This window comes from Liolophura sinensis, chromosome 1 (assembly GCF_032854445.1).
Source record: "Liolophura sinensis isolate JHLJ2023 chromosome 1, CUHK_Ljap_v2, whole genome shotgun sequence".
Taxonomy (NCBI): domain Eukaryota; kingdom Metazoa; phylum Mollusca; class Polyplacophora; order Chitonida; family Chitonidae; genus Liolophura; species Liolophura sinensis.
The window spans coordinates 52,358,490-52,385,623 of NC_088295.1; the positions used below are offsets into that span (position 1 = coordinate 52,358,490).

Here is a 27,134-nt window from a genome sequence, read left to right on the forward strand (position 1 = left end):
GGAACCCTGTTCGTAGTACTGAAGAAATGACAGCGCAAATACAATCAAAAATCTACACCCTATACTACACCTAACAATAATATCTACAAGATTCAGTCGTACACTAGAGGACAAACGTATTTATACTATGCACAGATTCAGAGAAAAAATATCTAGGTATATACACAGACAAACAGGCTTTACTGGAGAAATAACCAGGAAAATAGATTTCCTAGCTTCGGAACACCAGCAGCACGAAAAACACGTCGACATCGCCCCGCAGCGATCTCCGAGCTACTTAGTACACAGTGTGCGGACTCCCGTCATTCTACCAGTGCAGTGTTCGTCAGATTGCTCCAAATAAACATCCTTAATATGGGCAATGGACTTTCTTCAGTCATTGCATTTTCCAGTGGCTGTTTAGTTTATTATATCACATTTTTGTGCGAATTAATTGTGATATTATACAAATCAGGTTTCGCGATTTTTCTCACTTACTTTTTTCGTTACAAACTTTGATTACTAAGAATGTTTTGGATTTTGTGTAAGCCTCTGGTTATACTAGGAAACAAAGATCATATCTTAGTGGCTTTTATTTTTATTCTCAAATCCTCAAGTTTTTAAAATTTATTTTGATTGAGAAGAATTTAGTTTGATGGACTTCACTTATTTCATTTGGTGTTTTATGCCGTACTCAGGAATATTTTACTTATACGACATCAGCCAGCATTATGGTGGGATCTGTGTGATGGAATATAGCTAATAGGCCCACAGCCTGAAATACTGATCTACATTTAATTAATGCGTGTGTTCATAATTATTTCCATTCACAGTCAAAACTATTTTTTTCTTAATTAAAGTAACATATTGATGACAGAAATTAAATTAAGGTCAAATAATATACAGCCAGTAAATTTTCGAAGTCGCGAGATTATAGCTTTTTCCTTAGCATAACATCGAAATGGGTGGAATATCTTTCCGAAATAATTAAGCAAAGATCAAAAATTATTAATTTACCCATGTACTGATCCACCATGAAGTCTTCTTCTTCTATGAAGGTATAGACAATTTCCTTTTATAAGTGAAATCTACTTAGTATTTCAGTTACACTTCAGTGTAATAAATGCAAACCGAAAACATTTACATTCGTTATACTCAACAACAATAACAACATTAAAATTTCAGTGATTTTCTCAGTTTTAAATTTTTTGATTCCGCATAGTAGTCATCTGATCAAATGAGTTCACAATACAATCAAACATCATACTCTATACATTTGCTGAAAGTTTGTAGGCAGCAGCTAAATCTACTTTTTTAATTTTTCTTCCCCCAGTTTTGATGACCCACGTGTAAACTATTGTTTTTCTCATTTACATAATTAGCGTATAGTATTTACACAAACTGACGGTAGATATGTCTTTTACGGATGGAGAGGAAGATTTTGATGTACGACATTTACACGTACACGTATGAACAGAAACATATCCTTGGCGGTAAGCATCACCTAAACTGTGGCTGACTCACTCCAAGTGGTCAAACAATAATTAAATAAATAAATTACGCACCGATCTGACAGCGATTCGTGAGGTTGAGATAGTCAAAGCTTGATAATGTTTACTATATTTATTTATTTTAAGTAGTTTGCATCTGAATCTAGTGAAACAGAAATTTAAAGAACATAATCACATTCGAGCTGAAGAAATTGTGCTCATAGATGAACTACATATTGTCCGCACAGGTTCTCTACAGTTTGTATATGTGCATGGACTGGTAACACAACTCATTATCAATCAACCAATCACGTAATGCTTAGCAGGAATCTCCTCAATCTTGCTGATACCAGACCTCTCCTTCGCCATGTCAAAAGACCACATGCACTAGGCTACTCAAAGAAAGCTCTACTGGCAGCTTTATTTGCGTACAACTGCTCATGGAAATGCTTAATTAGTAGCAAATTATAGCTGTATGCAGAACAGAAAACCATTTCGTGCAGAAATTCGATATGCTTGTTGTCACTCTTGCAGCTGTTTTTAACACTGAACTAAATGGCGAAGCTCTGACAGCTCGGAAGGGTTCGACTTGTATGTCGTAATTCGGCGGAAACTATCGAGTGTTGGCGGAAAATATGCATAAAACTAGCCTCATTGTCTTGGGATTTTAAATGCCATATTACTCAGATTACTGTACCCTTTTTCAGTATTTTTTGACCTTCAATTTAACAAAAAATGTATGGTGGGCTATTCATGCATAAATGATGAATCTGGACACTAATCATTAAAGCAGAATTGGATTTTAAAAATGCAGTGATGTTACTTGAAATAAATTTATATTGAAAGACTCTTCTGATTACGGTTTCTTCCCATGAGGTCAAGTACCGGGGAAGAAACTAAACCCAATGGGCCGAATTCATAATGGCGTTTTAAGGTGCGTGCAGTTAAAACGCGCTTATATTTTACACGGGGGCTAAAACGCTACTGTCTACGGACAGCGAAACGACTGTCTAAGCGGTAGATTAGGAGGTCAGATGATCAGTCGTTTAGCTGTGCGTGAATGACTTTAGGAGCAACGCCCTATACCTTTTCCGGATAAGGGAGAATCATGTCTGTGGATCACAAAGCGAGACTTTGTCTTGTCTGTGGCATTAACTTACATATAAATTTAAATGCTAATTTTCAATTTTGTCATGAAAATCTACGATATCTCTAAATACTAAAATGAACATTTCTATGTGTACTCATAATTTCATTGCAGTGAACAGGTTTGAAGTTAACACTATAAAGTCTGACTTAAGTTCAGCTTTTTGATCCTGGGACCATGTCTAAGCTGGAGTGTGTCTAATTGCATGTTCGAAAAATTATGTTAGCTGCTATATATATGCCATACAGGGAAAGAACTTAGGCGTAAAAAAGCGACTCGGTAAAACAAACAAATATCGAAATGAACAAAAAAGCACACCAAACCTGCTTGTGACGTCCACCATGCTGATAGTAATTGTAAGATGGTCAACGCAAATTTCCAGTATCTACCACAGGGTGTCATATTGACGTTCTGCGTCAGTCATGTTTAAAGCTGTCAACTGACTGAGACATACGGTTACTCAGAAGTAACACGTATGTAAGTTTGTGTTATCACACCGTGAAAGTTTTTTACTGGTGAAATTATTACCTCATTACTTTAGAAACTTCCGGGAGTTGCTGAAATATTTGCATCTAATGAGAGACAATGGGTTGTTGATGACATCAATTTGCACACATTGTAACGATGATTCTTCCTCTGTCCTAATTATCATATATTTCAATGTAAATTACACCCATTTAGAACCAGTAAACCTATACACGATTTTTGTTATTATTTATATAACAAGGAAACATATACTGTGATCTAAACCAAACTTTAGCAAGGCTAATTAAAACCACAGCGTGAAATGATTAGATTTCGGACTGATAAAAAGAACCTATATAGACACGTATTGAAAAGTGCAACACCCCATTTCTGACACGTTTCCGTGAGCACCGGAAACTCAGCACATATATTTATATTAGGTTCCTGTTTGGCAGAAACTTTATTGATGACGGTTTGTGATACGTGTACTGTAGCCTGTGTAGCAGGTATTACAAATGCGAACCTAGGTATCTCAGAATGTGGTTTAATGTGGCCTGGAGGTCACTTAACCTCACGGGGATGTGACGACTTCGAATCCGACATGCACAAACAGATTTGTCTCGGGCATTATATGTATCTGACGGGTTCAATGAACTGCAGAAGTACACACACCTGATCACAACCGCTATATAACATGGATATATTTTCGCCTTAAACATGAAAATGAAACAAGTCAGTGAGGAGCAGTTTAGTTTTTCTGGCGCCTGGTAATTGTATTGTTATACCTTTATAGTATATATACAAGATGTCTGAAATGTCTGCAAGGTGGTAAAAATAAGGGCATAGCCTACACGTCCTAGCCCTACCTGAGCAAGGCCTCAACCCTAGTGGGCAGTAGAGAAGGTCGAAAACCTGACTGACTATCATGAAAAGTACATAACTCACTTCATACATACATGTAAGGCTTACGAACGCAATGTTTTACTAAATGCATTCTTTTCCCACCTATATATTAATGGTTTAAATATAATTTGTGTCCAGATTTATCTACTTGCGCTAATTATAAGGATTATGACCTGTTTAAACAGTATGCTACCGAGAGGGCCTCTGAGAGACGTTATTATGGAGAAATGTTTTGTGAAGAAATTCGATGTGCTTGTTGTCGCCTTTGTGGCTTTCTTGACACTGAACCAAACAACACCTCGTAAAGGTTGGATTTTTATGACGTCATTCGGCGAAGACTACCGAGTGTTTGTGGATAAAATGCATAAACCCAGCCTCATTATCTAGTGATTTTAACGCCATGTTAATGCACCTTTTTCAGTATTTTTTCTACTCATTTAAACAATATATACAGGGGTTGCTAATGATGAGTAAATAACCAATAACCAATCATAAATAACCAACAATTAATCATAAACAACCAATAATTAATCATAAATAACCAATAATTAATACCTTTAATAACGCTTAGCTCCATGGATCTGCATATTGTAATGACTTAAATATGATTTGCATCTCTCCGTGGATGTGGACGGATACCTGTAAGCTGTAGGACATAACGACCCTGATCTCCGATCAAACTAGAGTAGAATTTCACACAAATTAATTTTGATTTTATCCCATCTTCAACACTTCAGTTAACTACCTAAACACATTCAAAGGTGTTAAAAGATGACATGTAGAGCGCATTTTTGTGTACCAGTTGTAAGACCGTGAGAATTTCTCTAAGGATAGGGGAACCTATGTAAAGGATTAAATGCCCTAATGTGCAAAATAAAGGGTAAACTGGTATACCATCTTCTCAGTATTGAAAAACATCTGCTGAAATATGTTTGTTTATCCTTCCCCAGAATGTACTTCGGTTGTTTGTTTAAAGCTGTTGTGTTTCTTAACATATATATATATATATATATATATAAATATCCACATGCATAACTGAGCACAAACAGAGATGCACAGGTTGTCGATAAATGTTAGTAGGAGGCTATGAACATTGAGAGGGGCTACCGTGGAAGAGGATGTTAGGCCGCCAGCACGGCGCAAGGACCCAGGGGCCTCCCACCCTTGGACGACCTAATGGCGACCTGTGAACTTAGGGTATCAGGACGTTGCAAGTCGATATAAAACCGCTTCCTGCGTGCGTAGATTGATTTTAACCTGTCTATACATACCTTATACGTTAAATATCTTAAGAAGATGACTCTTTTTATTTCTAACTAAGTTATTAAGTAACGAACCATATGCGTATAACATGATAATTAAGAATTGATCCTCGTTGTTTCTGTATTTTTAGTCCAACACGTATGATTTTGCTTCTGTAGTGGTGCTCTGGGGGCTAGTGGTAGCTTGAGGTTACACGAACGTATTGATTTTCCTTTAATACTATTTATGTAGTAAATTTGTTAACTTCAACCTCAAAATATATATGCCTTTCACGCGGTACAATGCCATACCACCACATGCAGCTTGCACTTTTCCCTACAACATATAAAAAATCAACTTTGTATGACCACCATTTTTTGAGCTGTGGTTGCTGGAAGTGAAGTCATAGCATTTTGTTATCTTGGTAACATCCAGAGGGAAAAGAAGTAACACTGGCAAAATAGTTTTGAGTGCTATCCGAAACAGACAAAATTCTGATATATTTTGAATAGGTGCAAACTAGCAATGCAGAAAATTATTATGCGGCAACAACCTAAGATGTCTGTATGGCAGTTTCACCCAGTTAGTGTTCCTTCACTCTTCGGTTCGGAGGCAAATCTTGACCTCCATTTGCCTGAATTGCGCATGTGTAACCATGATGTAGCACGTTGACAACACACTAGGCCCGGACTCCTAAACATCAGAAACCGTAAGGAGAAAGAGGGAAGTTAACTTCTCATTTTCGACTTAGGAAAAGGTCGAAAACCCGAAATCACGAGGCTAAAACCCGAAAAACATCATCGCACTTACGGGTTTTTGCCTCGTGATTTCGGGATTTGCGCCGCAATTTCGGGTTTTCGACCTTCGCTTTTTCGTATTTTGGGACTTTCACGTTTGTGTGTTCGTGTCTTCCACTTCACCCTTTCGTGTTTTCGCTTGTGATTTCTCATGAGAAAGATCGATCGTTTGAAACGGGCGTTAACAACAAGAAAGTCTGGCTACCATATGTTCCGCTCACCTATGTTAATGAGGTCATAAACGAGGGGGTATCACACAGCCATACACACAGATAACCACACACCTGACCTCAGGTAACACACTTGTTTTTGTATCACACAGTCAGTTCTCCATACACGCAGATAAGCACCATATGGTTCTTAACCACGCACCTCACCACAGGTAAACACACCTGTTTCTGTATCACACAATCTGTTCTCCATACACACAGATAAGAACCATAGTTGCTAACCACACACCTCACCACGGGTAACACACCTGTTTCTGTATCACACAGTCTGTCCCCCATACACATAGATAAGAACAGTGGTTGTTCACCACACACCCCACTCCAGGTAACACACTTGTTTCTGTGTTACAGCCAATACCTCCATACACACACATAAGAACCATGGTTGTTACCCACCTCAGGTAACACACCAGTTTACAACTGATCCTAGGCCTAGGTCATGTGGGTTACAGGGTAATGTACAACGAATGTCATTTATATAGCCCTCGTGGCCCGGGAATATAATTTGGAATTGAAAGTATTGATCAAATTCAAATAGACATTTTAAATCAACTGCTATACTTGTTAACATTTACCAGGAGACAATATACACAAACCTGTCCCCACCCCCTCCCATATATGCCACTGGCTGTTTTAAATCTTAAAATATATAGTGGTAGTAGTTTTACACTATTATAAATTGGGACATCAACCAATAGTGTTATTTCATAAACTATATCATGGTATAACTGAAACCATGATGGAAATCTCCTACTTACTCATTAATATACAAGCAGGAATATAGATTGAATGTTAACATAAAATTTAATACTACCCAAATATCTGCCAAAAAACCATCTATTCCGTTACTTTTTGAAATGGTAGGAAAACAGATGAAGTATATTAGCCTCTGTGAAACATAGTTTGCGTATACAGTATTTAGCGTATAGGATGCAAAAAAAAAATCCTGAAAGAAATCCTCTTTGAAATAACCAAAGAGATTCTGTTCCTTAAAAAGCAGTATATTAAAGTCTATGCACTGAGACTGCCACTCTTAGAAAAAATTCCAAAATTGTGTTTTAGCGGAGCAAGAAACAGGTTGGGTATTCCAAAACTGTTAAAGAAAACAAATAACTGTTACATGGATAAAAACCATGTAACAGTTTAAACTGCATAGACTGAACTTTGTTACTTACACCAACCTTGTTAAGACAGAGCCCACAATAAATCAGTAACAAGAAGATTCTCGGGTATATTCTTAACATCAACTTTGATCAAAGATTTATCGACAAGGAGCTTGTAGAAAAATTTTGTTTTCATTTTATACTAGTAGCTATCTAAACTAGTATCATTTATTTTTGGGATGTCAACCAACACTTCTGGCCTATCTGTATTTTCTGATAATTTATCATGGAGACAGATTTTGGTGAAAGCTGTTTCTAGAGATTTCCACAATTTATAATTTTCATAGTCCAAAGGAATTTGAAATTCTTTTGCCAAAACATCTGGAGGTTTAACATTCCCAGTTTCATCTATAATATCTCTCACAAGAATTCCTGCAAAAAGAATCACTGTACAATGACTTCCTACCTTTTAAAATCTGCTCATTGATCCAGATAATTTAATGAGAAGAAATATTTATTTGGTCACACAATTCTGAGCAGAAGTCAAGAATATGACAATAAAATTATGGAATTTTATTAGCTAGATTTTTGGGGATTATAGTTGTATTTCAGGATAAGACTTAATGCCCCAAGTTTATTGAAGCAAGATGATGGAATGATTTTCGAAATACTGTTCTTTGAACAAAAAATGAGCCAAACGAATTTAAAGGCTATGTTCATTAAAATAAAAGCTTGTTGATTTTGTCCACCAAAAGCAATGTCATTAGTCATAACACTTCCCTTAACCTTATCTCTACCCATATTCCATATAAATTTATATGGTTTACTGTTAACCTGTTTGCAGTACTTACTTTGTAATCAAATCATGCTGGCCAGGTAAACTAATCTTGATATACCCTAAGCCTTTGAAATAAGGATGTTCCCCGTAAAAAGTTAAACCCCCATCAGACCATATGTGTAGCTGTGTCCTTAATTTCTTAAAGGAGAAGAAAAGTTTAAAAAATTACACTATAGGCTGAAAAGAACACATTTTGTTCTATCTGGTGGTTCCTGTTGCATAATTTTGCGATTTTTCCTCGCCATACACGTAAAGCCTGAAAAGGGCAAAGCTGGCATAAATCGCCGAGTCCATCGCATCCTTCATCTTCAATACCCTGTAATTTATGCTGAGGGTGTGTTGCCTCTCAGGCAATGAAAGTCGTTAAAACTGCCGGCTTGTTCGTGTAAACTCGGAACATTCCGGTTTCCCAATTGTCAGGCGGAAAATGAATTGTACTGTTCGCTACCTCCTGAGAAGAAGAGTTCTACCGGAAATGTACGAACTGCACTTCGGCAGTTTCGGGCGACAATTTGGACACAGACCCCCATTACAACTTCCGTTTTTCGGTAGGGACGATTGTAGTTCTGTGTATTTCAGGGTGTAAAGTCTTTTTTTGCTGCCAGCCTGCCGTTTTTGGTGTACAGGTGCATGCTTGGTATCAAAATGATGGAAATTGTCTAAGCTTTGGGCAGGTATGAGTTTTAATGGTGAAAGTTTGAAATTCTGGGCGAGAGGACACAAGGAGACAGGTGGTGATGAGGCTGCGAGTGACGTCCCCTTGGCGTTGCTAGGCACCCCTCCCAGCTGCCGGCATGGAAAGGTCCAGATTTTGACGGTCAACCTATGTCAAGATTTTTACAGCTTCTTTCTCACAGGCTGGGCCAGGTATGCACCAAAGCTTATTGGCCTCGGAATGTTTGGGACTGAGCTACAGCGCTAAACGTTAACATTGTCGCTTATGGAAAACTAATGGGGGTCTGTGGCCTAATCTGTCCACTTGTGCCAAAACATGTAATATGTCACTGTGTGCTCAGATTTCGCAGCAGCCTGATAATATTTGGTGGGTACATCTGCGATGTGGTTTGCATTGACATGGAACTTGATTGAGCAGTTTTAAAGCTTTTTAATTCTATATTTTCCCCACATATCCATTTTGTCTAAAAATCGGCTAAAACGCTCTGTGGTCAAGGGTAGTACAGGAGTATAAACAGACTGGAACAAACACAGACAACGTTTCATTGTTCCTGGTTTTTAAAATGTCTCTTTTGGGGCTGACATTTGATAAATAATGCAAAATTTGAGTGCTGCGAGTGAAATTGGAGTATGTGGCTGATAGATAGGGTGGTGTGATTAAGGATGGTCAATAAGGCCGTGCATCACACACATATAAGGGCCCAGCCTCACACAGGTGGATAAAAACACATCAGCAGATTAATTTACTTGGCTAGAGTAGTAGAGAGGGCCAGTGTGCATTTAGTTTACAAACCAAGTCAGGTTCCTCCCATGTGTGCCACCACACACTAGGTAAATGTGCTTCAAATCATCCTGCAGGTCACAAAACATTAAAAACAGGCATCTCTGCTGCAACACTGTCTGCTGTTTTGGGCATAGACTTGAAGTGGACAAGGTAAATTTTCCTCTTTAAACTTAAAAATAAACCACTGTAGGCATGTAGTTTTCATTGCATGTGTATATTCATTCCTCTGACAAGTTACATGTGCACTCACACAGTATGTGTGGCGTTGGAACAAAAATGATCAATTTCAAGTTTCTAGCATACATGTAAGTGTGATCTGTTGGAATATTGCCCTTGTGAAAATGAGTCTCTGCCCCACCAGGTGTCTGTTTCTCCACCAGAACATAGTACGCTGTTCCTGCGACATCTCAAGGAGTTTTTGTTTTAGTATCTGGCCCAGTGTGGCATCCACCTCCCTGGGCAACTGGGATTTTTTTATGTTTCCAATGTCCTCACACACAAGTTAGAAATTAGACAGCTACATATGGCTTTCACATCCTAGTTTAATACCTATTGAGCTTTCGTCTTGGTTTCCCTCTTTAGATCTTGTCTCCCAAACATGGCGTCAGTGAACTTTGCCTGGTTTATGCATATATTGAACTGGGATCTACCTAGGTGAGTGGGGTCTACTAGCCGTTCAGCTTCCTCAAAGGCCTGACCATTCGGATGCAGTCTTCCACTCCCTTGGCCGACCTAGAATCCCCGTCATTGGTCCGGTACTACACCATGATACATACCCCTCCAGCCCCCCCCCCTCCCCCCCAACCGGGGAAACGTCACAGGTTTCTCATATATGTACGGACAGTTTGAATGTCCATTCCTCATGCCCACCCAGGAACACCCAGTGTGGAACCTGATTACGGATGTAATTTCTCACTGATTATTTGAGGATTTCTGTGTTGTTACAGGTTAAAAAGTATAGCTTTTCCCCTCTTCTTGGGTCCCTTCAACATGTCTTGGGAGGGTTGCCTTGCTGACTGTCTGAATGACCAATGTGCATGTACTGTGTGGCTTTATTTTTGTAAGTGGCAAATTCATATTTCTCCCCTCTACTTATCTCTTGTAGATGCCAGTGTCACACTTTGGTGTTTGTTATGTGGAAAGTACTAATTTAGTCTGAGGCAACAACACAGGTGGTGGGATTCTTTTGCACTGTGAGTTGAGGTAAGCCAGCCAACCAATGGCAGCCATGGGGGAGACGGGAAAGGGGGGTAGTGGGGGGGGGGGGTAGTGGGTGATCTTTTAAAGGGTTTTATCATGTGAATCACTATGTAAAAGGGATACTAGTCTTTTCTTTAGCCCTATCCATGGAAACTGTGCCTATGAGCATTTCTATATCAATTTGGATGCATATGTTTACTTTGATGGTGATCAAAATGTACTTTTCTGGAATTTTGAAACTCCGCTTTGCTACCCACCTGTATCACTTTAAGTCAAATTTTGCACAAAGTTGCTAAAAGGTATGTCCTATATTTTGTAAGTGAATTGTCAGATAAATTACCTGTCTTTTGATATATATTTTGACACTTTTGGCTTTTAAGTATTTTCTTAACACTGCTGTAAACAAGAAAATCTACTTGAAAATCCATAATTTTCTAAATGTTTGTCAATGGAAAATGTAAAATACTTTGTAATTGGAATTTTTTCATTTTTCTTGCAGATATACATACCAGCTTTCCAAAACATTTGACCTGGTTGAGATATTTTGAACGGTATGTGCACTACAGAGCTTTGAACTTTGTGCTTGAGGACGGACAAACAGACACATTTCCAAGATAGGGGTACCCCAAGTTAAATTCCTCCTACTCAAAAGTTTTTGCATGTATCAAGCTGTAACTTTATGTGTGAGGTTTAGAGGTAGTAAGCATTATGTGGTGCAAAAATTATTGATTTTGAAAAAAGTTGGCTGGTGTGATAGGACACAGACCCCCATTACAACTTCCGTTTTTCGGTAGGGACGATTGTAGTTCTGTGTATTTCAGGGTGTAAAGTCTTTTTTTGCTGCCAGCCTGCCGTTTTTGGTGTACAGGTGCATGCTTGGTATCAAAATGATGGAAATTGTCTAAGCTTTGGGCAGGTATGAGTTTTAATGGTGAAAGTTTGAAATTCTGGGCGAGAGGACACAAGGAGACAGGTGGTGATGAGGCTGCGAGTGACGTCCCCTTGGCGTTGCTAGGCACCCCTCCCAGCTGCCGGCATGGAAAGGTCCAGATTTTGACGGTCAACCTATGTCAAGATTTTTACAGCTTCTTTCTCACAGGCTGGGCCAGGTATGCACCAAAGCTTATTGGCCTCGGAATGTTTGGGACTGAGCTACAGCGCTAAACGTTAACATTGTCGCTTATGGAAAACTAATGGGGGTCTGTGGCCATTTTCCTCCTAACACAGAACACTTCAGGGCTAGCTCTTAGGCAAAATGGAGTCGCCCAAAGCGGATTTTGGCGCTGACTTTATTTAAAATTTATCACCTTGAGGTACATATTAGAATTTCTTATGGCATGCACCTGCAAGGAAATGCATACTCTTTTCAATGGTATTTGTTTGATATTTAAGTTTTCTCCTCCTTTAACATTTGAATCTAAATTTTCTTTCTGAACTCGATTGTAGTCTTTGGTAAATTTAATTCCAAGGCGTGGGACAGTAGAAGCTAGTGTCCTTAACAATGGATAAGCAATACATATTGCTTGAAAGCTTGAATTTAACAACACAACTTGATGTTCCACTGTAATAAAGCCTTATCCATTTGCAAATGTTAAAACTGAATGCCTTTGGGGCTCTCTCTGCAGAAACTGAAATTCTTCAGAGTCAAACACCTTTTCAAAGCCAATAAAAAGCGAAAATCCACTATCTTCGTAGCTATCTAATAAATCCAACAGGAGTCCCACATTTTAAACTAAAAATCTCTCTATAACAAAGCCAGTTTGTGTAGAGTCGGTCAACTGCCTTTCATCAATTGTAACCTGTTTCACTAAGTTTTGCTCATTTTCCCCTCTTAACTGGTATTTCCTTACAACGCTTAATTGCCACATTCATTACTTATATTTTTGATTTATTCTCATAAATGAATAGGAACTCAGTTATACTGAGTATCTTTTAATTCTGACCACATATCCTTAACTTGGGACATTGTTGTTGAAAGGTGTATTATTAAATTTCCAAAAATTGATGATCTTGATGTATTTTTAAGGTAGAAATAGCAGAATATCAACTTATGATCACTTTTTGTACTGGGTTTCATTCTTATATAGTTTTTACAAATTTTGAAAGTTACAATGATACAAGCCAAAAGTCAGTCCTTGACTAAGTGCTATTATTTTTCCGCCAGTGTAAATGACACAGTGTGTGAATTTTTCCCTCTCTATAGCAACTACACTTAACTCCCTTATTAGGTCATGCAAAGCTGAGCTGGTCTTGAGTGTTAGATAAGCTTTTTCTATCAATGTATGGACTGACCAGTGTATTACAGTCGTCTCTAAGAATTAAATCGGAGCAATCAAAAATGTTTAATAAAATGGTAGTTACTAGACGGAAAAAGTTTTCTCTCAGTTAAAGAGATTGGGGCATATATGTTTGCTAAGGTGTATATATGACCACATTGCTCATTTTCAAGAAATGTATATCGATCTTCTAAGTCTTTCACCTGCTTCATTATTTTTTACAGGTTTATGAAATAAGGCTGATAGTCACCTAGACACATTGTTTCCACGGGAAAACTCTATCTGATCCCCCCATTCATTCATCCAAATTTTTCCTCGGATACTGAGCTGTGCACTTCATGAAGGAAAAAAAATAGCTTTTTGACTTTTCAAATATAGAAACATTTCTGTTCTCTTATTTTTGTCCCTTATACCTCTTACATTTAATCATATAACACATACCATAGTGAAAAAGTAAGAGCAGGCCTGTCATTTATTAAAATATTCAAATATCCTTTAAAATGTAAAGGAGTACTAGATTGAAAAAAAAAACTAACTCACTGGCTAAAGTGAGACTAACTTCTGCTACTGAGACTGCCTGAATGAAACAATTTAGATTTCCACTAATACAGACATATTAGGCCTACATGATTTGTATTTATTTAACATAACAAATCAACACACGTGATATCTAGCATGTCATGAAGGGGCTCGCAACGAATGATGCTCGTCAGTCTGACTGTGTAAGAGTTATCTCCCATAGCGGCGCTAGCTTCTTCCGGTTGGCCACCGTGATTTAGCCACGTGCAACCCGCGATCCTGCCTTTTTCACCGACATGGGTTTCCAGAATAAGGTAGTTCGCGAAGCACAATACATTTAATGCTCTTGTTAGCAGTAACGGTCCGTTTGGTGTACATGAAACATTTATATGTGTCATTCAAATAAAGGCCTTTTGATTGTAAGGATGATTTTCCTGATGGCATGCGTTACTTTAAGTTATAACTTGATATTTTGTCTCGTCTTTTCTTTACAACAACAACAACAAGTATAATTCAGTGACCTGAGTGATCTTCTTCCTTCTTAAATATTCTGGCATTGACCTCGTTGAATTTAACGTTGTCGAATTACAACAGATACCATTCTTTCGGCTTTTCATCACTGAAACGAAACTGCAGAGAACGTTGTTATGATATTGGTTGAGAAATACCCACCGCAAGGGTGTCTTCGCGAAATATTTCGCTTGGGAGGAGCCATAAACTCTTTTAAACGGATTTGTATAGTTCAAGCATTCCAGTCCCTCGCAAGGAGCGAAGGAGGAGGGAATAAGTAACATGGAGCTAACTAGAGGGAATTCTGATTTTTGTCGAGTGCTCAAGTTGAAAATACTAAAGCACATGGGAACTATCCTATGTGAAGGCTACATGCATACTGGTTACTTTGCCAGAAAGAATTTCCTTATCTGAAAGATATATTTTCATTTTCCATGCAAAATTTTTCATTGCGTATCTCACCTGGGTAAATTTGCTTTATTTTCACCTCCAGTACTCCTAGTCATGTGACCCAGTCCTGTCAACGTGTTTGGATGAGTGACCAAAAGTTCCCCTTAATTCAGGTTGTCGAGCTATGTCTCCTGTAAAAATTGCTCCCCTAGTTTCTTACTGGAAGTGCTAGATATTGATCATCCCAAGTGAGGAGTTTGTTACAACATGTAAAGTGTATGAAGATTTCTAATTTACTGAACAAATTCACTTGGATTTGTTCTGTGGGCAACATTTCTGACAGGCTACCAACATATAACTGTATCTGATGGTGTCAACATGTCAAAATCGAAATTATTTATTAAAACTCAACGTGACATTTTGATATTTCACACCCAGATGCTATGAAAGAAGTTGTAACATATATAAATATTAAATAAGCCTGGACTAAGGTTTCTTCAGTTTTCTGTGATGATTTGTTATCCACCAAGATTTGACCTGTTTTCATGAAAACAGCTCAACATGCACTACCATCTGAGATAACTGAAATAATTTGGAACACTTCAAGTCCTACTCCAGGGAAGTTAGAGGTCCTAAAAACTGAAAGCAAGATGTATGTTCAGTGTGAATGGATCAAAAAGTTGATTTTGTTTCTATTTTGAGGTTTTTTTTAACTGCTTTGTCAGTTTGTGGATTCACATTTCATAGAAACTATTTTAATTAATGTATAATTTGAAGTTATTTCAACCTGTTTAAAAAAGGAATGTACATTGATGAAATCTGTGTATGAACTTTCATTGCTGTTCATCTCACTTGACCCGATAGAATGCACCATTGGCTCTATCTTGTTGTATGGTTGTCTTTGTCTTCATAGCCAGTATCTCAAATGATCACCTCCATGTCATCCGCTCTACCGCCATGTTTATTCATGTCAAACACATGGTTACAATGAAGTGCTCCAAAATGCGCAAATTCCTCATTAAATTATATCATATAATGTTAAATTGCTTCATAAAGATGAGGACTATAAACCAAGTACAGTGTCAACAGCTCGCACATATTTACTCTATCTCCTCTGAAATTTGGGACACCTGGTCCGTTCATTTTAGCCAATGTATAAGTAATTCTAGCAAGTATATTGAGTTTCTTTTTTCTTACATGGTTAGATCATCTAATGAACAACATGCTCGTATCTTTACTGTTCCAAAAGGCCGGTAAAGAGATGTAATATTCTACTTTCAACACTGGTAATACCGAAATTTTAAAGAATTAGGGTAGCAGCAGTTTCTTTGGCAGGCGTTTTGGTGAATGTGCGTTTTTGAATAAGCACTTAGCAGTCCACAACACTTCCTCTGAGGTAAAAACGGCTTTTTAGGTGATCGTGCATGAAGTGAAATATTTAAGTAAGGCATTTAACTCCCATTAGTGTTGACCAGGCGTGTTGCCACATGTATGTAGAGTTCTGCTATCTGTAACACCCAGGGTCTGCAGCTGTTCCATAGTCTTTTTTTTTTTTTATTATTGTTTGAATGTCTTCTGGCATTCACTAAACAGGCAATAACAATGGCATTCATTCAGACCAGTACACGTTGGTTATTGTGGTCATCTTGCTGAAAGTCACTCCTAATGGCTTTGATAGCAGTAGCCTGGTTTCAGTGCGTTTTTTCTAGTACTTGGTATAACAAGCAGCATTGTTTCCTCATGGCTGTCCGAGTACCTGATTTCCTCAGGTGAAAACTGGCTTCTGGTCCAGTAGAGGTAAACATTCTTGTGTATCATTAAATTCAAATACCTGTGAAAAATAGTGTCAGTTATTTCTCCAGTTATCTGTGATGATTTGTTATCCACCAAGATTTGACCTGTTATGAAAACAGCTCAACATGCACTACCATCTGAGATAACAGAAATAATTTGGAACACTTAACATCTGATTTTTCTAGACTACTTGAAATAATGCTAGTGTGGTTAATATTTTCAGCCCATTATCATTGACGGCAGAGGACATCTGTTGGGTCGTCTGGCTGCAGTTGTGGCCAAGACCATCCTCCAAGGTAAGTAGCTGTACCTACCTCATTTTTTATACATTACGAGTTGTACCAGTGTGTTGAGTGCGTATATGGCCTTTTTATCTTTTGCTGAGGAGATCAGTAGTTTCATGCGCTCAGATCACAAGAGGAAATATTTATCTTCAAGATTTCTCTCACAATGAAAAGCATTAAGGGCAAGTTCGATAAGTACCGTTACTTTAGTCAATGCATGCTGTTATTTCACGCTGGCAAAGACGAAGGTCATAATGGACATCACAAATCACACGCGAAGAAGAGCACAAGGTTTGGCTTAGTTGAGCAGAGAGAAAATACTTGCCTTATGTGAACTGCTAGATAGTCATTTTTCGATTTCGTTAGTAAGGGTGTGCAATTTAACTGTTTCAAAACAAAGTTACAAGAAGTTTTTCCACCTGTTACATTGTCAGCAATCTTTACTGTGGTCCGGGACAGTGACTATGTACAGAAAATACATCCACTTGAGACTGTATTCCTCATTAGGTCAGCCCAAGTGGTAACTTTTCGAAAGTGGTGTGACCAATCAGAAGCCTAGAATTTTCTCTGAATTGTTATAATTAATGTCTTAATTGACAGTAATGGTTGATACATATAGTGACACAGATTTCAGACCATCTTGGGTGGCACATAAACCAGTTTAGCTTACTGGCAAAATGACCCGTGTACCTTTATATCAAGGTGATTATTCCTTAGCTTATTAAGCTGGAAATTTTGAACAGTTTGCTGAACAACAACAACAGGAAGTTTGGTACAGCATGCATTCAACTCACAAGACACCTCGCAGCTCAGAGCAAATAGAATAAAATTACTTCTCAGCACTGCAGGTGGCCAAAACAATGTGTGAAAACTTAACTAGAACAATCCCTTTCTCAAATTTAAACGAAACAAAGGCTTTCCCCATGGTTTAAAAAAAGTGTACACGCTGTCCGCTTCAACTGCTGTACACCTCAATAAAGATTCTGAAGTTAAAAATAATCTTGATGTGTGGCCTGAAAGCCTGCTCTAATGTTAGTAAGCTAATTCTCTGGATTAAATAAAGAACACAAGTTCTAGACAAATGTTGAAATTACCTCCTCATATATACTATTACTACTAACTTTCCAAAAATGGATGAAAGTGACAAACTGTCTAAACAAACTCAGAATTTTTGAGTTGGTTCTGCTAAATACAAAAATGAATTGCATTTGACTCCTCCTGGTCTTATATTTTCTGAAAGTTGTCGAGGGAATCATATGGTCCAAACTATCAGCTGTACAAGATAACATGCAAATGAGGCAGCGCAAAGATTCTCTTATGCAACGTTTGCTCGTGGATCGCACATGCATATCGCCCTCTCGGATTGCAGAAATAACGTGTGTCGGATTCTTTAAAGGAAAAGACCTCTAAAACGCGAAGATAGATCACTTAAAATTATGCACAAATGTACTTGCATTTTTTTTTTTTGAGAAGAGAGTTAAAGGCTTTCAAACATTTGAATTCCAAGGTGGGCTTTATGGACCATATTACCAGATTTTAGGAACTCTGGATGTCACAGGAAGTTTTTCCAACTTTCTCATGACACTGAATGTTGTACATGTAATAACTTTTTTCACCCATGAGTAAAAGATTACTGAAATAACGCTCCCAAAAATTCCTTCCTTCTCGTGATTATCAGGAAAAAAGATGGTGTTCCTAGATACTGTCAGTATGGCTCATAAAGGCTACCATAGAATTCAAATATTTGAATGCCTTTAAATGTGATGTTTAAAAGTGAGTATATTATGTATATTCTCAAAGCCTAAAGTCTAAAGTGTGTAACTTGCACTTTCACTGGATTAGACTTCTTTGTTGTTAGGATTTTGATTCAGGATGCTGTTTGTTTCTCTGCAGGACAAAGAGTTGTTGTTGTGCGATGTGAGGGCATCAACATTTCTGGAAACTTCTACAGAAACAAATGTGAGTTGGGTTGTATGTCTAATGTTCTTCCACTGCTGGTCACTGGAGTATGGCTTAAAACAATCAAGCAAAAAAAAAAAAAAAACTAAGATAGACATTAAGTATTTGATACTTGAAGCAAAGCCTCTGATTTACAAATCATAATTAATACATGGGCTGATGTGATTGTGATAAATTGGAAGAAATTTGATCTATTTTAATTTAGTATTGAACCCAAGCCTGGAAATATGATGAAAAGCATTTCCTTACCTACTCTGATGTATAATGAAGGAAATGATTAAGCTGAGATTAGGCTGTTATAGCTGTAGGGCAGGCAGAGGTTGGGTTGATCTGGTTGGTACTAAACCTGCAACTATTCATTTCAGTGAAGTACCTGAACTACCTGAGGAAGAGGTGTAATGTAAACCCAGCTCGTGGCTCCTTCCACTTCCGTGCCCCCAGCAAAGTCTTCTTCAAGGCTGTCAAGGGTAAATCTCAGTTACAGACAAACTGTTAGATATCTAAGATACCTACAGATATCCCGAGAATGGCTATGTTTAATTTCACAAATTATTAGGTCTTCGTTTCTTGGGAATACTTATTCCTTATTGTTTGTCTTAATTACTCCTTGGAAAGTTAACAAAGGAAACCAATGGGTTCTAATGAATTTTCATGAACTGTCAGATACTTTTGGGACTACTTGCGCACGTGGAGTTCGGATTGGGGTGTTATCTGAATTACATTTCAGAATTATGATAAATTGGAGTGGGATTCGTGGCTGGAAGACGCAAGTTCAGGGTCTCTAAAAATACCACTCTTCCTCATGAATGCATTCAGTGAGTTGGTGGGCTCGCAAAGTCACAGACGTTGACATTGTAGAAACAAATGGCTGCCAAGAATCCCAAGATAGAAATTGAATTTGAAGCTTTTTCCCCCAGTCCTGCTGGAATCCTGTGGCGATGATGATTATTTTTCTTACCTACATTGGTTGATATCATCATGATAGGAATTATAAATCTGATGCCACTAGTCAGACTCCTGTCTGGAATGACTTGTGTCCTCTTGATGGTCCCTGTCAACAGTTTTCTGTTTTTCATGAGAATTTTGGAAAATTTTATGTACATATGTTTTTACCCATGTCGTACTGTATTAAATGGTGGACATTTGTGTTGAACAAGTTATAAGATAATGTGCAATATGACAGGGTTTAATGTGTTACATTACATTGCTTTGCCAGCAACTTGCGGATGATTGTGGGTTTCCCCCGGGCTCTGCCCGGTTTCCACCCACCATAATGCTGGTCGCCATCTTATAAGTGAAATATTCTTGAGTAGGCCGTAAAACACCAATCAAATAAATAAATAAATATAAAGCTCAAAACATGCACTGAGGCGATGTATAGGTCTTACAATCGAGAAATTGTAGCTGGATCTAGAGGCACTTAAAGATCTTTAAGTTACATTGCCTGAACAGGGTCTTTGGTGTGCAATTATAATCTCCTCCCAAAGTAATCGTGACCATTTAATCAAAAATTTAAACAATACTGACCTGTAAGTTTGATTGTGATTCTACCTAAACATATGTCAGGAACCGAAAAATTACGTGAGATTGTGCTCGTGAGTTTTGCATCAGTATGTAGAGCTGAGCAAGTGAAAACATTGGATTACTGGGGGGGATATTTTCAGGAGGCACATAATTCCTCTGACTGACCTATCACTGTAGAATCACAATGAATCTACAACGTAAGTCTCTTGTCAAGGGTTTTTTTCACTTTGAAACCACGTGAGGTTTTGAAGCCAGTGGCCACTTAATGTGTGCTTATAGTGATTCATGTATTGTATATAGACATGGATATTACTAAGGAAATACAGCAAAGTATTAGTAAAAACACCAGGAATTTTTTTTTATATCACTTGATGGCTGGCTGGCTGGCTTTAAACAGGTCAATGCTAAAGGGACATTATAATATTATAATTAAATTTTTATCTAGCACAGTCCAGTAAGTGACTTCCAAAATTGGCCTTTGCAAGTAACGTATCATAAAATGAGTGAAGGTCGTTAAAGATGACCACCTTGCACTGAACAGGATCAGGTTTATTGGGGTATTTCTACTTTTAGCTTTAGAAACAGAAGCTGCTTGTGCCTTGTGAGCATGAAACAGATTTGCGTCAACTCCTGCCAGCTGGAGTAACAATTTTATTCACACTGCAACCAATCTCTGGATGATGTGGTTGCAGGAAACAAAGAGTTACCTCCCCCTATACCTTTTCTTTCAGCATACTTTTTCAAATAGTGAGTGAGTGCTTAGGGTTTAACGTCGTACTCAACAATTTTTCAGTCATATGACGACGAAGGAATCCATAGGGTGCATGTACGTGTAATGTGCCTCCTTGTTGCAGGACGGATTTCCACCGCTCTTTTATTTAGTGCTGCTTCACTGAGACAACTTACCGAAGGCAAGTAAGCCGCCCCGCCCGAGCCATTATACTGATACGGGTCAACCAGTCGTTGCACTATCCCCTTCATGCTGAACGTCAAGCGAGGAAGTTACAACTTCCTCTTTTAAAGTCTTAGGTGTGACTCGATCAAGGATTGATCCTGGATATACCGGTCCCGAAGCGGACGCTCTACCACCTGTGCTATCCGGGCCAGTCTTTTTCAAATAGTGAAGAAAGCAAATCATAACGCATTAAATCAGTCGGTTTAAGGTGCCTACCAGGTTTGCTAATTTTCACCAAAGATGTAACAACGATCACAAACTTTGATTATGTGAGCTCCATGTCATTGACATCAAATAACTGAAGGAGTCTGGTACCTTTGCGCAGTATGTAAAGATAACAGAACAGTAACTTTAAACGTTAAGTGATTTAAAGTCAAACTTTTAAGGGGTGATGGCATCCTCAAATACTAAAACACAGCACCAAGGTTCCAGTTGTTCACATATCGTGGATACGATGGCTTTCTTTCAAAAACAACTTTGATTAAACCACGCTGTGAGTTCAAGCCCAGCTCATGCTTGCTTCCACTCCGGCTGGACGTGGGAAGGTCTGCCAGCAAGCTGCAGATGGTCATGGGTTTCCTCCCGGCTCTGCCTGGTTTCCACCCACCATAATGCTGGCTGCCGTGGTATAAGTGAAATATTCTTGAGTACGGTGTAAAACACCAATCAAATTAATAGATCAATTAAACCATTTCACTATTAGATGACTACCAGATCAGGTAGCACTGTTTCTCGCGAGCCAACAGTGGACACTATATCTTGTTCTGTATCTGCATTTGGTGGGGTATTGCTGCTCCAAAAAAAGGGTCCTTTTCCCTTCCTTTGTAACGGGACTTAGTAATCTGATTTCATTTTCCAAGAGGCATCAGGGATATGTTTTTTGACCCTGGCATCTAGCATTACAGCCAGTCTGATATGCTTTCTTGGATTCTTTTAGTTGCTGAGGCAAATTGTTGCCGAAGAGTAACTCAGTTGCCCGGATGTCATGGGTATAGATACTGACGTACTCTTTAGTCAGTGCATCTATTGCCATGGGAACTACCGTGTTAAAGTTCATTGGAGTTGGGGCTTTGTTGCAAATCAACAAAATAGCAGTGAGTTGTGCAACAGCCAACTTCATCTTAAGCATAGTGTTCTGGATGTTAGAAAGTAGATCAACATGCTTGTCCAATACACTCCCGTCACCAGGATTCTCTCTGAATCGGCAGATTCCAACATTTATCTGCATCCACTGTTCAGGGAGGCCTTGGCACTAACCACCATTGTATAGTACAGCTTTCAAATCCAGCCAATCAATCAGTCCAAGTGTAGTGAACATTTTACTTCACCAGAACTTGTTTAATTTGTTTTCTCAGTTGAGCCATTCGACATTCGCAAGATGTGTTTAATGTGAATATTTGTGATGTTGAAAACATCAATCACATAAATAAAATCTGCACAAAAGTGTAATTGTGGCTTGACAGATGTGCACGTGTACACCTGTAGGCATCCTTTTCAATGTATTCCCAGAAGGGGTAGCCGAAAGTCCTGTTTTATGAAAATCCAGAATTTTTGTTACCTTGCAGATAGTTTTACACTGTATGCCACAGTGTTAAGTACAGGTTTAATAAATAACCTTGTAATCCTTCTGGAAGGGACAAGAACGTCATCTGGGGTGTTTTGTTCGTTTTGGTTGTGCACTACTGGAGTTGTGATCATTTCACCCGTGATGAATTGTAACTTTTTACTTGGATTGGTTGAATTACCGTGATATGATCAATTACCGTGATATGATCAGTTACCGTGATATGATCAGTTACCGTGATATGATCAATCTCCTGAAACCCCACATCTGTCAAGTTATCACAGAACAAGAATGTTCTGTTATTCTTTAATCTTTTCGCATGTTTGCAATGTGTTATTTTCAAGCCAATTCTGAGGGCATTATTCTGTGTATAGTTATAAACCTATACTTTTTGAGAAGCCCTGAAATTTGCCAATCCAACCAGAATCATTTTGTCTCTAAATACAAATTAAAAACATCCATAAATTTTACGGAAATTTGTGCTTTCACCTGTGAAAAGGCTTAGGAATTGTATGTTGTACTTATGATCTGTATGTGTTACTAAAGATGCAAGCTTCATATAAAACTATATATATATATATATATATATATATATATATATATGTTTGTAAGTATAGTATCTACATCCCATAGTTCTCTCAAAATGTTTCAAAATATTGGAAACACAGAGTTGAAAGGTTGAAGAATAGAGTGCAGTGAAATATTCTTGAACATGGCATGCAAACTTAACATTGTAGTAAGGTATCGACCGGTGTAATGGGATTGAAAAGATGAGATTAGCCTGTGCAGGGTTTTGGTAAAAGTTTTGTTCTTCACCCTGGATTGTGCACTAATCAGTCACATTTATATTAATGTAATTTAGGTATGGTGCCACACAAACTATTCAGAGGAAAGGAAGCGTTGGCTAGACTGAAGGTGTTTGAAGGAATCCCGGCACCTTATGATAAACAGAAGCGCCTTGTGGTACCATCAGCCCTGAGAGTTATCCGGCTCGATCCCTGCAGGAAGGTACAAATAGATAGTCCATAGAAAAATCAACCCCAGAATTTGTCTGGGTACGTTGTAATACAGCAGTGTCCATGGCACTGCACCTTGCCAGCTAAGATGACATTTCTAGAGTTTAAAGGGAATTTTCATGGCAGATGGCTTAACATTAGAAATGATAAAGCAAATAGCTGTCCTGTGTGACTTATCAATACATAGGCAGCGAATGGGATGCACATAGGATATACACAAGAATGGGGTCATTTATTGCTATTTGTTTAACATCAGAGGCTTCAGGAACTGCACACAATTCAGCTCTTGTTTTTGTATGTGTTTTAAGTGTGTTTTTTGCATTTGTTTTTAAACTACTAAGTAAAGCTTAACGTTGTCACCATTGAAGTCAGAACTCATCAGTGTGCATATTAATTACTGTAAATTACAAAATTCACGATTTCAGTTATTTATGTCGTATTGAGCTGAAGTTTTGCATGCATGTGTCTCCTACATGCAAGTTCTTCAGTAGCCTTGCTACCAGATCTAGTTTCTTGCTCTTTGTAACTTCTGACTTACAACGATGAAGCTTATAGCGAGATAAAACGCTACTGGTGCTTCCGTTACAGTACTGTACTCTGAACAGACTTTCTCATGAGGTGGGATGGAAATACCAGAAAGTAATTGGCACTTTGGAAGAAAGACGGAAGGTGAAATCAAAGCGTTTCTATGAAAGGAAGAAACAGGAACTGGTAAGATGTTGCATGATAATGACCTTGGCTAACATAGTTATGCAGACTGTTGCAGTTCACAGCTTCACCATTCGAGGTCACATGTTCAAATCTAGACCCAGCCATCTTGTGCGAGGCTGACGATTTTCTTCTGAACATGATTTTGTCAAGTCTGCATATTTATGAAATTGAAGAGAATTTTAAAGTTAACAAGCCTTCCACCAGTAAGGAATACACATTTAAGTTTCTCCTCAGTGTGTGCATCTCACATGTAGAGAAAATCTGTTTATAGTTGCTTGAGCATAATTAGGTGAATCAGTATGTATAAGCTGTTGCAATGTGACTGTAATGTGTGAGTAGGGAATGAGCCGGAATAAAAATTATTGAAAACAGTTCAGATAACTTTGGTTACATACTTTCACTTTAAAATTTGAATTTAGCTGATGTGCGGAAAACAACAAGCATTGACACTTAGCTGAACTCTTCAGTTTCTGTGAACATGTGACCATTATTCTATTGAAACACACTTGTGTATACACACTTAAAATTGATTCAGTCCTGTTTTGTAGTGTACAATTTTCATGGGTTTGGCTGGTTTTGCCCAACCATAATACTTTCCAATAGCTGTCAGTGATGATTTGTTTTCCACCACGAGTTGATCGTTCATGAAAACAGCTCAGCATGCACTACCATCTGAGACAGACAAAATGGCTCAGATTGAATGTTATTGTCGCACATTCTTGTACAGATAATGTTGAGTTTTGTTTTTCACTTTCTATTTTCAGCACCTTCGTCAACAGGCAAAGGAGAATGCACAGCCCAAAATCGCTGAGTTCCAGAAAGTTATCGAGGGCTATGGTTACAGTTAAACATTTCCTGTAAAGACTCACACAATCTGAATGAAGAAAAAAAAATCATGCAATCTCAAAGTGTTATGTTTCATTTACACTCTTTTTTTAGCCGTCTACTTTTTCATGCTTTCACGTGTATAAGACCACTGAGAGTGCAGTTCTAGACACTTGCTAATTGAGACGCTGAAAGTAACCTGGTAGATTACAGACATCTCCCGCGAAACACTCACGGCGGGTGCTATCGGAATGCCAGCTGAAGTATAGGCCTACCCTAACCTATAAAGCCAGCTTTTCCCAACAGCTTATACACGGTAACTCATGATGTCATTTTAAGTATACACGCTTGTTAAACAAGTACAGAAAAACAAGACAAAAACATTGATGCCGGAACATCAACCCAATGAAAATCTCTCTCTGCCCAAAACACTTGTCATGCCGTTTTCCTGGCTGTGTTTTACAAAGTATGCTATCCTATGTCAAAAATCATGTGGCATTATTTACAGGGGAACATTCAACACCCCAGTGGGGCCTCTGAGCCCAGGTGATAAGCACGCCAGCGCGGCTCAATGACCCAGGAACCTACCACCAATGCTGTCCAGCTCATGCTATGTTCCTCCCTGGCCGTACATGGGAAGGTCTGCAAGCAATCGGCGGATGGCCACGCGTTTCCAATGGGCTTTGCCCGGTTTTCTCACGCCATAATGCTGGCTGCCATGGTATAAGTGAAATATTCTTGAGTAGGGCGTGAAATACACATCAAATAAATCCACACCCCACCGCAGCAGGATTCTCGTAGATCTGCCGACCTCGTCTTCCTCCCCCACGGTGTGTTAGGGGCCGATATAATAATGGAACATGGATGATTGCGGTTTGATCATTGGATTAACGATGTTGCTTTACATATGTATATGGAAACCAGCTGATATTATGGGCAAAATAAATGAAATGGCCCACAGAATGCCGATGTTATAACTAAAATTTCTGACCTGAATACTGCAATATTATACCAACGGAGCAAGTGAAAGTTTCATGACAAATGCCACCTGTTGTAACTTGAAATGAATGAATACCGGTACACAATATTCTCAACTGCAAGCATTCAGAGGAATTGTTTTTTTTTTTTTTGCGAAAGTGGGTAATGTCTTCCTGGCAGACCTGGGCATCTCCTCAAACTGGATGTCACACGGTAACTTAGCAGCAACTGTTTTCTTTTGACCAGTCCACCGAGTGTATACATACAGATATAACTGAAGACTGGGGAATGATGTAAGCCTACGCTTATTACTTCGGGCTGCTTGTGAAATCTGCCAAGCATAAGTTACAGCCTTTGTGGTTAACACATTAAAAAAAGTGATCATGGTCTAGCCTACATTACGAAATGGAGAATTCAGCGTGCATGTTAATATCAGGACATGAGATATACCATGTAAAATGTAGCGGTATTGGGACTTTTGTGAAATGGGTGTATGATTAGATGGTGATTGACATAAATATTTATATTTACCCCCCCCCCCCTGCCAACACATCCAGATTTATAAGAAGGCTCTACCTGTTGGCCCCTCTGCATGGTGATGTTTTCATAGCCTACCTCGCCGTCATATGACTGAAAAATTGCTGAGTACGACGTTAAACCCCAAGCACTCACTCACTCATAGCCTACCTGTTGAGTTTGACATATCCGTTCAACGACATGTATTCCCACCGACAATTCCTTCTGAAAACCATTTGCCATACCGAAAAGACTGGTATTGTATTTGTACTCTTTCTATTCATTTGACGTGTTTCTTGCCAAGGTTTCCTACCTGTTACAGGTGATGGACAGAAAGGAGATGAAGTGTGCTGCATACATACTATATTTAGCTAAAAATCTATGTATGAGATCTAGCCTAAGTTCAGTTAATGCTGTTTCCAGTAACTTAGTAAATGACTTCTCCTCTGTCCTATAAAGT

The 27,134-nt window shown here is 38.5% G+C and overlaps 1 protein-coding gene, 1 long non-coding RNA gene and 3 other non-coding genes across 6 annotated transcripts; all 5 read left to right on the top strand.

Annotated features, from left to right (window-relative positions):
• Positions 1 to 8,722: 8,722 nt before the first annotated feature.
• LOC135461668 (uncharacterized) lies at positions 8,723 to 12,048 on the top strand. Its single transcript, XR_010443378.1, has 3 exons — positions 8,723 to 9,061; positions 10,759 to 10,856; positions 11,353 to 12,048. It is a non-coding gene; the product is annotated as an uncharacterized LOC135461668 (long non-coding RNA).
• Positions 12,049 to 13,912: 1,864 nt separating this feature from the next.
• Positions 13,913 to 25,256, top strand: LOC135476113 (large ribosomal subunit protein uL13-like). 2 transcript variants are annotated; one of them, XM_064756026.1, is made up of 7 exons: positions 13,913 to 13,962; positions 16,566 to 16,638; positions 18,520 to 18,585; positions 18,951 to 19,052; positions 23,491 to 23,636; positions 24,233 to 24,355; positions 25,120 to 25,256. In XM_064756026.1, exons 1-7 carry the CDS (start codon positions 13,945 to 13,947, stop codon positions 25,201 to 25,203), a joined length of 612 nt encoding a protein of 203 aa, XP_064612096.1. In that variant the 5' UTR covers positions 13,913 to 13,944; the 3' UTR covers positions 25,204 to 25,256. The 2 variants fall into 2 exon arrangements, with proteins under 2 accessions (XP_064612096.1, XP_064612087.1); XM_064756017.1 differs by lacking the exon at positions 13,913 to 13,962 and adding an exon at positions 14,677 to 14,721.
• On the top strand, positions 15,049 to 15,131 carry LOC135462228 (small nucleolar RNA Z195/SNORD33/SNORD32 family). The gene has a single exon (XR_010443447.1). It is a non-coding gene; the product is annotated as a small nucleolar RNA Z195/SNORD33/SNORD32 family (small nucleolar RNA).
• Positions 16,410 to 16,489, top strand: LOC135462234 (small nucleolar RNA Z195/SNORD33/SNORD32 family). The gene has a single exon (XR_010443453.1). It is a non-coding gene; the product is annotated as a small nucleolar RNA Z195/SNORD33/SNORD32 family (small nucleolar RNA).
• LOC135462227 (small nucleolar RNA Z195/SNORD33/SNORD32 family) lies at positions 24,958 to 25,037 on the top strand. The gene has a single exon (XR_010443446.1). It is a non-coding gene; the product is annotated as a small nucleolar RNA Z195/SNORD33/SNORD32 family (small nucleolar RNA).
• Positions 25,257 to 27,134: the final 1,878 nt, after the last annotated feature.

Excerpts from the sequence above, each read along its gene's own strand:
- LOC135476113 (XM_064756017.1), top strand. The coding sequence starts at position 14,692 with ATGAGTGACCAAAAGTTCCCCTTAATTCAG. Across the intron at positions 14,722-16,565 it reads AAAAGTTCCCCTTAATTCAG|CCCATTATCATTGACGGCAG; the intron begins GTTGTCGAGCTA and ends TAATATTTTCAG. Across the intron at positions 23,637-24,232 it reads GGCTCGATCCCTGCAGGAAG|TACTGTACTCTGAACAGACT; the intron begins GTACAAATAGAT and ends CTTCCGTTACAG.